This window comes from Sturnira hondurensis, unplaced genomic scaffold (genome assembly GCF_014824575.4).
Source record: "Sturnira hondurensis isolate 20B ecotype Veracruz unplaced genomic scaffold, ASM1482457v3 Scaffold0005791, whole genome shotgun sequence".
In the NCBI taxonomy this organism is placed as follows: domain Eukaryota; kingdom Metazoa; phylum Chordata; class Mammalia; order Chiroptera; family Phyllostomidae; genus Sturnira; species Sturnira hondurensis.
The window spans coordinates 380,593-389,783 of NW_028078422.1; the positions used below are offsets into that span (position 1 = coordinate 380,593).

Below are 9,191 nucleotides of genomic sequence, written 5' to 3' on the forward strand. Positions count from 1 at the left end.
TCAGGAAGTCCTTTCCAGCCCTCCCCTTCAGTACCTGGCACCTCTGATTTGTGAAATGGGGATGTTTCTGTGCTTCCCTTTATTTAGTTCAGGCTCGTTTCCTCAGGTCTGCTACGTCCATGAGAAGGTATCTGCCTCTTTCCAAAATGGCACTGTGGCCATCTCCTCTCCTGCATCCTTGTCAGTTTGCATTCCTTGCCTTTTAGTGAGGTTCCAGGAAGGAGGAAGTTTTCTCTGCTCAATCTGCCAAGCCCATCAATGGAGGAATCACCCCTGTTCCTTCGAGATCTGATTCTCCAAATGTTTTTCCTTATGTTTCCAAATGTTTTCTTTCCGTCTCACTCCAAAGTGTGTAGTAACATCCACACATTTGTTCAAGAGACTGAGTGTCTGCTATGTGTAGAAATAGCTGAGACTTGAACTGTGGTCAAGCTATGATCCCCGACTACAGTACAGGAGGCTTCAGTCTGGAGCTAGCACGGTGATAAAGTCTAGCCACAAGGGGTGCCAGGGGTGTACAGAGGAAGAGTTCCTTCCCAAATTGGGGCACGAGGGAAGGCTGCCCAGAGGGAGAAGTGTCCAAGCAGAGACCTCAAGAGTGGGAAGTGGTCCAACCAAAAGTATCTATGCTCTGATGAAACCATATGGAGAAGAGTCAGAGCCAGTCACAAAACCAGGGCATCCAACGCCCACCCTTCACATCCCCCCATCCCTGCTCTGAAGGATTCTGTGGGGTTGCTGCTTTCATCAATATTCCTAGAGTGTGAGGAAGGCGGGACTCACCAAAGACTTACATGGTCTTCTACCTGTAGCAGACGGGGGTGGGAGATGCACAGGGGCTTTATTTTGTGGCCAGGGGCCATGGTCTGAAGTTCATTTTCCACCCCTTCCCCCCAAGTTTCTGAAGTCATTCTGTTCGAACTCTTTGCTTCTCCAGCTGCAGCCCAGGCCACGTGCCTCGCCCACTCGTCTGTCAGAACAGGAGGGGCACAGAGGGTCCCATTCAAGGCCCAGGATGACAAAGCATTTAAAACTTCCAAGAAGAAATGAAATGGAGTCAATCTTGTGTATTTATTGAATAAATCAATCCTGGGTAGAGAGAACAAAGAACTAGGTTTGGGGACAGAGGCTGGGGAGGTGGGGGAGTCCTGTGTGTAGGGGAGGGGTCACTTGTAAAACTCATGCTCCTGTTCATCCTTCTTGATGACCGTCTTGTAAGCCTTCTCGAAGTCCTTCGCCAGGACGATGTAACGGTTCTCTCGGACGGCCAACATTCCACTCTGTTACAGGGTGAGAGTTAAAATCCGCCCCCAGCACCCCCACCTCTAGTGAGGGCGAAGGAGACACAGACAGGGCCCGATACCCCAGGGAGGCTCTGAAGGGTGGAGGAACCGCAGCAGAGTGCCCTCCGAGAGGGGGGGCCTTCCCCCACCCCCAGCCTGGATCCAGAGAAAAATGACCACTCACCTCCTGACAGATGGAGTTGATATCCGCGCCTGAAATCTTATCTGGTCGGGCCACATCTGCGGTGGAGGAGTTAAGGAAACCATTCCCGGCCTGATGGGGTGAATGCCTGGAGCTGGAAGTCGTCCTTGGGCCTCTTTGTCACCACCCCCTTCCCTGGACTTTGGTGTCGCACCTCCACAACGTGGGTCATGGTGATGGAAGAGGTGGAAGGAAAGAGCCAATCCCTGTTCCCAAATGTGACCCTCCCCTCACTTCTAGGGCAGGATACAGTCTTCCAAGTCAACCTCCTCAGAGAGGTTCATCTTGCTGGTGATGGTGGAGAAAATCAATCTCTTCTGGCGGCGGTCAGGGAGTGGGAATTCGATTTTGCGGTCAAGGCGTCCTGGCCGCAGCAGAGCGGGGTCTAGGGTGTCTGCTCTGTTCGTTGCCATGATCACCTGGCATTGGGGACAGGCCAGTTCAGACCTCTGTCCCTACTGCCTCCTCCTTCCCACCGTAATACCCGCCCCCTCACATGCCAGCCCCACCTTCCCGAGTCCCATGCCACACCTGCCCGTCATAAACCCCGAACCTTGACATTGACATTCTGGTCAAATCCATCCATTTGATTTAGCAGCTCGAGCAGGATTCTCTGAACCTCTCTGTCAGCTGGAGCACACAACAGTCAGTCCAAGGCAGTGTGTACGACTGCCCAAGACTCCAGCCCCTGTTTGGGCATCACTCACCCCCTGTCTGGGCATCAAATCTCTTGGTGGCGATGGCGTCGATCTCATCTATGAAGATGATGGCAGGTGCGTTCTCCTTGGCCAGACGGAACACATCCCGGACCATGCGGGGGCCCTCGCCCAGGTACTTCTGTACAAACTCTGAGCCCACAACCCGGATAAACGCAGCTGAGGGCAAGATGACGAGGGTTAGACAGGGAGGGGCCTCCTGTGGGGCCCTGTCTGCTGTGACTGAAACGGGGAGTTCCCTGAGGACATCCCGTCCTTTGAATGCCCACGCAAGTAGCCAGGCCATTCTCTAACACCCTGCACTGAGTCTAGAGGCAGCATCCGGGACCAGCCATCTGCTTGCGCCCCACGGCCCCCCAGCAGCACACATCGTGAACTAGACCTATCCACAGATGGGTCTTCCCCGCCCCCCAACATTTAACAATCAGGACATTTAAGAAAAAGGCGTACGTGCCTGTATGGAGAAGAGCTAGAGGCATTCATGGAGTCCAGATACAGAAAGAACTGGATTTCCAGAGCACTTCAAAAATTAGTAAGAAGGTAGATAGGCTGCCATATACAAAGACATCATATTACCTCACTACGGGCTCCAACTTTGCTATAAGGACCCACTTCTGAATATCTTGCAAGAATCAGGGACCACAAGCACGTCTTCTGACATAATTGACAACTGGCAATGGGGATGAAGACAGGTTCTGGTTCCTTCCTTTTTAGCTTATTCTTAAAGTTTAACATGTAAAGTTGCAGCGATTATTCTCTATCCCCTTATTCTGCCTAGGTGTTCTCTTCATGAATTCAGCACTGTGTGACACACAGTCTATTCACTTATCTGTCCAAGAGCTTCTGCAGCTAAGACACCACCTCCATGACTCCACGAGGAATGGAGGCTTTGTTCTGTCCACTGCCGTGTCTCCAGCACTTCGGACAACGCTTGGCACATATTAGGCACTCAGTATATATTAAACCAATGACTATGTCCTAAGTGTTTAATTCCGTGTCCTCAGCCATGCTGGGGACAGGGGACAATTCTGACTCATTGCTGGATCTCAGCACAGGGGCTGGGAGAGAAGTCTAATGAACTGCTAAGCAAGCAAATAATGACAATGGCTGACATCCACTGTCTACTTACTATGTGCCAGGTATGCTTCTAAACCTTTATATTGACTTAATCCTCTGAACCCAGAAATATAGGAAACAGGAATCACAGAGAGGCTAACTTGCTGAGTCGTTACATAAACTAATTTGCATAAGTAGCACTAACTTACATAAATGGTTGTAGGGGAGCCAGGATGAAAACCCGGCGTCTGGTCCAGAAAACCCGCTGCTACACCAATGCCTGCTACTCCCTGCCTCACGTGTGTTAAGATTTTAAGACATGCTGAGCCTTGACTTGATGCTTTATAAACAGTAATACATCGACTTCCTGACATTTTGACTGGAATCTACCAAAATACTTTTATAAACCACCACAACAGATAGGCGTGTGAAGCAATCGAAACAGCATGACAGCTCACTATGTGGGATGGACTCTTACACCTTCTGTTTCATTATTAAAAATGCTGGTTGTGGCACTGTTCCACCCCTGACCCCTTCCCCACATACAGCACCACGAAGAAGCAATGTGGGTTGCCCCACCCTGGCAAATACCTAAGGCTCCACCCCCTACACACAACAGGTGTGCGAGACAAATAGGGCCCAAATGGAAAATAGATCAAAATTCCAGAAAAAGAACTGAGCGATGAGGAGATAGCCAACAATTCAGATACAGAGTTCAAAACACTGGTAATCAGGATGCTCACAGATATGATGGAGTATGGTTGCAAAATAGAGGAAAAAGTGAAGGTTTGCAAGGTGATATAAAAATATATAGGGAACTAACAGTGAAGGGAAGGAAACAGGGACTCAAATCAATGATTTGGAGCTGAAGGAAGAAAGAAACATTCAATTAGAACAGAATGAAGAAACAAGAATTCAAAAAAAAAATAAGGAAAGGCTTAGGAACCTCCTGGACAATTTTAAATGTTCCAATATCTGAATCATAGGGGTGCCAGAGGGAGAAGAGGAAGAAAAAGAAATGGAAAACTTATTTGAAAAACTAACGAAGAACTTCCCAATCCGGCAAAGGAAACAGACTTCCAGGAAGTCCAGGAAGCTCAGAGAGTCCCAAAGAAGGTGGACTCAAGGAGAAACACACCACGTCGTAATTACATTAGCCAAGATGAAAGGAGAGAATCTTAAAAGCAGCAAGAGAAAAAGAGACAGTTACCTACAAAGGAGTTCCCGTAAGACTGTGAGCTGATTTCTGAAAAGAGACCTTACAGGCAAGAAGAGGCTAGGAAGAAGTATTCAAAGTCATGAAAAGCAAGGACCTACATCCAAGATTGCTCTATCCAGCAAAGCTCTCATTTAGAATGAAAGGGCAGATAAAGTGCTTCTCAGATAAGGTAAAGTTCAAGGAGTTCATCATCTCCAAGTCCTTATTATACAAAATGTTGAAGGAACTTATCTAAGAAAAAGAAAAAGAACAAAACTATGAACAGCAAAATGACAACAAACTTACAACTATCAACAACTGAACCTAAAAAAAACGAACTAAGCAAATAACTAGAACAGGAACAGAAATGGAGATCCCATGGACAATTATCAGAAATGGAGATCACATGGACAATTATCTCTCCTCCCAGGGGGAGCGGGAGGGGAGAATGGGTGGAAAAGGCACAGGGAATAAGAAGCGTAAGTGGTAAACACAAAATAGATGGGGAGGTTAGGAATAAACCTCCCCCTGGGGAGTACAGGAGATGAAGAAGCCAAAGAACTTCTATGTATGACCCATGGACATAAACTAAGCAGGGGTGGGGGGCAGGGATGCTGGAGGGAGGAGGGGTGCAGGGCGGAGGAGAATAAAGGGGAGGAAAAATGGAACGACTGTAATAGTATAGTCAATAAAATATACTAAAAATAAATAAAAAAATAAAATGCTGGTTGCAACCCCATGAATTGGAATTCCTAATTCCTAATGGGTCACAACCCACTGTAGTAAAACAACGAACTATTCTGTTAATTCTCACAATCACCCTGTGAAGTGAGTCTTCTATGAGATAAGGAAATGAAGGCACGAAGTCAAGTCACCGGTCCAGGACTACACAGCCAATGAGTAAGAGGCAAAATGGGGCTTTTGACCCCAGAGCCAGGGCCCCTAATCACCGTGCTGTGCCACTCCCCGGGGAGGATGAGAGAGCAGGGGGCAAGGCTGGAAAAGCCCAGGCCGGGCCCGAGGGAGAGACGGCGTGTCTCACCAGTGGTGTGATGAGCCACGGCCTTTGCCAACATGGTCTTCCCACAGCCGGGCGGGCCGTACATGAGGACGCCCCGGGGAGGATCGATGCCTATCTGAAATGCAGAAGTAGAGAAAGAAGGATGAGCCAGGCGGTCCTGTCGCCAACCCCAAACTCCGCGCAGGGCCTTTCCCTTCCCTGCCACTGCTGCCCCTCACCTGCTTGTAGAGCTCGAAGTGTGTAAGCGGGAGCTCCACGGCCTCCCGCACCTCCTGCTTCTGGATGTCCATGCCGCCAATGTCTGCATACATCACATCTGGCTTCTGGTCTGGAGGGAGAGCAGAGCTGGGACTCCCAGCCTGGCCCACCGGGTCCTCTCAGGCCCCCCTGGCCCCAGGCTTCCCCCTCACCTGAAGTGAGCATCATGATGCTGCTGTCTGCCTCGGGGGGCAGCACATCCACCAGGGCATTGCTGTGCTTGTGGAGGGCCACGGAGGCATTGGGCTTGAGCAGCTCCCGGTCGATGGTGCTCAGGATGCGCACGTAGTAGTTGGAGCCTTTGGGGATGGGAAAGAAAGGGAGAGGGGGAAATGAGAACTGATCTCTCCCGGAGACCTCACAGTTGTGCCCTCCAGGCCACCATTCTCTCTCACTCAAACCCAGACTGCCCCACCTCACCTCTAGACTGTCCCTCAGGTTCTCTCTCTCTCTCTCTCTCTCTCTCTCACACACACACACACACACACACACACACACACACACACACCCCGCCGGTGTCCAGCAGCCTCCTGGAAGGCTTCCGCCTGACGTTCCCCTGGCTCTCTCTCACCACTGCGTCCCTACACGTTCTCCGTATTTCCCCTGAATTGTGCTGCTTCTCCTGGATGTGTCTCAGGCAGGCCCATGGTCCCGTCACTAGCAAGAGTCCCATGCCCCATCCTGGACTTTTTCTCCTCTTCCCTTCACAGTTCTTCAGTCACTACAACCAATTAGGCACTATGACCTTCTACCCAGCCTCCTCAATGTCCCTGCAACCAATCTCTCCTCCCCTCTCCTGGGGCCCTGCCCTGATTCAGGTCCTACCATCTGGGTCTCTGCACCAACTCTCTCCTGCTCACTCAGGCTTGTCTCACCTCTCCCATCCCCTCTCTGTGTTTACGGTAGTGACGTACACATTTCCTTCCAGTGTCAGTCTCTCTCCTGACCTTCAGATTTGGCCATCCAGTAAGCCCCCCAGACACCCCCCCGTGATGTCCTAGACCGCCCTCACCGTCTCCTTGTAAATCTACTCCTCTGACCGTGGTGCCACCTCAGGGATAGCCCCGCTGCCCCTGTGTCCTACCAGTCAAAGACACAGGCCTCATTCTGGATGTCTCCCTCCCTTCACTACCTCATGAACGGCCCTTCAGTCCAATTCTAGGCCCAGTCACACGCACTTCCCTACAACCTTTATCAGAACACGGCTTGGTCCAGGGGAACAGAGGGCAGAAGCAGGAAAGACAGATAAGATACCGAGACAATGACCATCATGAAGGCAGAGCTTGGACCCATGTTAATGACAGCAGCTTCCATTCACTAAGTCCTTACCAGAGCCCAATCTCTTAACACTGTACTCATAGTTTCAAAGTGCAGGTCCCAACCCAGAAGTAGTCATGGAATCAACTTAGAGAATCATGACCAGAACAAGGTTTAAAATAAAAGACTAGAATAGAATGAAAAGGCAATTAGAGAATGTCAGATGTTGTAAGGCTAAATAACATTTAGTCAGACTTTTACTACCTAAATTATACACACACACATACGCAGAGGGAGAGAGAGAATGTAAGATATACTTCCACTTTTGCATCAGACCCAAAATACCTGGAAAAACACCATTACACTGTCTTTCATTGTTTGCTGTCACAAGACCCCAGCACAGCTCCTGGCATATGCCAGGAAATGTTTAACAGTTGTTCAATGAACAGATGAGTAAACGGCGTGCTCCCCACGCCCCCCCCACGCACCTGTGGTGGAGCCCACAATGGCTGTGTTCTGATCCACAGCCTCCAGAAACTGGCCTATAACCAGTGGGATGCTCTGGATTCGCTTCACCTCCTCCTGAGCATGGAGGAATTCCTTCTTCAGGTTCTTCTGCTCATCCTTGATGTATTCCTCCTGCACCTCCAGAAACTCCAGCTCTTGCTGCAGCTTCTGTGAGCAGAGAGGGGAGATGCAGGGAATGGCTCCAGGCCTTGCTGAGCCAGGGAGTAGTGGAAGGGTGGTGGGAGTGTGGGACATTGGACCCTGTGCAGGGTCTGGACTGGGGACAAATGTACCTTGTAGCGGCTGTACAGGTCCTCCAAGTCCTCAGGCTCAGGTCCCAGGAAGGACAGGCCAGTCTGGGGCCTTGACACTGACAAGGCTGGGATCTCATCCTAAACCAAGGTGGGAAATGCAGGTTGGAGGAAGAGGGTCCCTCTCATGAGAGACTCTGACTTAACCATGGAGTCAGTCATCCCCTAACAGGCTCCTGCCATTCTTCAGACCCTCTAAATAGACCCTGGAAACCTTGCAGCGCTTTAATAGGACCCTGATGTCAATTAGCCTCCCAAGCAGGTCTTTTGCTATCATATGCCACTTGTAACATGCCACCAATGTCACCTAACTAGGGCCTAAATGTCTCATCAACTCCGTACCAGACCCCAATGTCTTCCAGCCCCCTCAACGGGTTCCTTATGTCTTCACAGCCTCACATATAGGCTGTTAGTCATCATGCCTTCAAACAGTCATGGAATCACCCAGTTACCGACCCCCCCAACCGGCCCCCAAAGACTCATGTCACAGAACCCCCAACTCACATTAGGCCTTTATGTCATCCATAAAGGATGTCATTCCCGGGTAGGCCCCAAACATTACTCGGCCAGACCACAGTTACTCTTAGCCCTCCAACGCCAGCCAAGGCCCCAACATCAGCCCAGCCTCCGATATCATCCAGCCCCAAGGTCGAGTCCCGCACATCCCTCTTCACCCCAGCCCATCCCCAGCCCCGCCAGGGCCCGGATGTCACTAGGCACTCTCAGAGAGACCTCGAAATCACTCGGACTCAAAGAACCTCTAACGTCACTCATTCCCCCAAGCCAGCGTTCCGAGCCTTAGTGCCATTCTAACATCACCCAGCTCCTCAGCCCAGGCCCCGATACTGCCAAAGCTTTCCACCGAGGGCTCCAAAATCACCCAGGCCCGGACCGGCTCCCGGCAGTCCCTCAGCACCCCACTCAGATCAGTCGCGCCCTGTCCCCGAGAGCCAGGCCCCACCTGACCTGAGCTTTCTCCACCAGGATACCTATCTCCTCCATAGTGACCAAGCCCGCCTGTGTGCGGCCCGGCCAGCGCCAGTCACCGCTTCCGCTGCCGCCACCGGAAGGCGAGAGCCTGGGTGGATTGTGGGAAACGTAGTTTAAGACGTCGCTGAGAGCGGAGGGAAAGGAGGCCCTTGCCCTGGGCTCCGCCCCCCAGATAAGCTCTGGCGCGCTCCCTACCTTGTACCGCGTGCGCGTGGGCCCGGAGGTGCGCGTGCGCAGTAGCGTGTGGTGGCGCTACCTCGCGCGGCAGCTTCGGTCAAGGTTTCTTCGTCAGTAAGAGGCACTGCTCTGCAGCTCTTTCAATTAAGGAGTTTATCAGAAATCTGTCAGGAAGTTTGGCGGCCAAGTGCACTTCGCCCTTACTTAATGGCGGG

At 51.2% G+C, this 9,191-nt stretch overlaps 1 protein-coding gene across 1 annotated transcript; it reads right to left on the reverse strand.

Annotated features, from left to right (window-relative positions):
- Positions 1-1,052: 1,052 nt before the first annotated feature.
- Positions 1,053-8,883, reverse strand: PSMC4 (proteasome 26S subunit, ATPase 4). Its single transcript, XM_037047477.1, has 11 exons — positions 8,776-8,883; positions 7,792-7,890; positions 7,480-7,666; positions 5,887-6,033; positions 5,695-5,804; positions 5,498-5,591; positions 2,193-2,360; positions 2,039-2,115; positions 1,736-1,904; positions 1,468-1,523; positions 1,053-1,280 (listed from the first exon to the last, which is right to left on the reverse strand). The coding sequence occupies exons 1-11, from the start codon at positions 8,809-8,811 to the stop codon at positions 1,167-1,169; spliced, it is 1,257 nt and encodes a 418-aa protein (XP_036903372.1). The 5' UTR covers positions 8,812-8,883; the 3' UTR covers positions 1,053-1,166.
- Between the last annotated feature and the right edge of the window lie 308 nt (positions 8,884-9,191).

Coding starts and splice junctions, on each gene's coding strand:
- PSMC4 (XM_037047477.1), bottom strand. CDS start 8,811: ATGGAGGAGATAGGTATCCTGGTGGAGAAAGCTCAG. Junction 7,891..8,775: donor TCCTGGTGGAGAAAGCTCAG/GTCAGGTGGGGC, acceptor ACCTTGGTTTAG/GATGAGATCCCAGCCTTGTC. Junction 2,361..5,497: donor CGTGGCTCATCACACCACTG/GTGAGACACGCC, acceptor TCTTGCCCTCAG/CTGCGTTTATCCGGGTTGTG.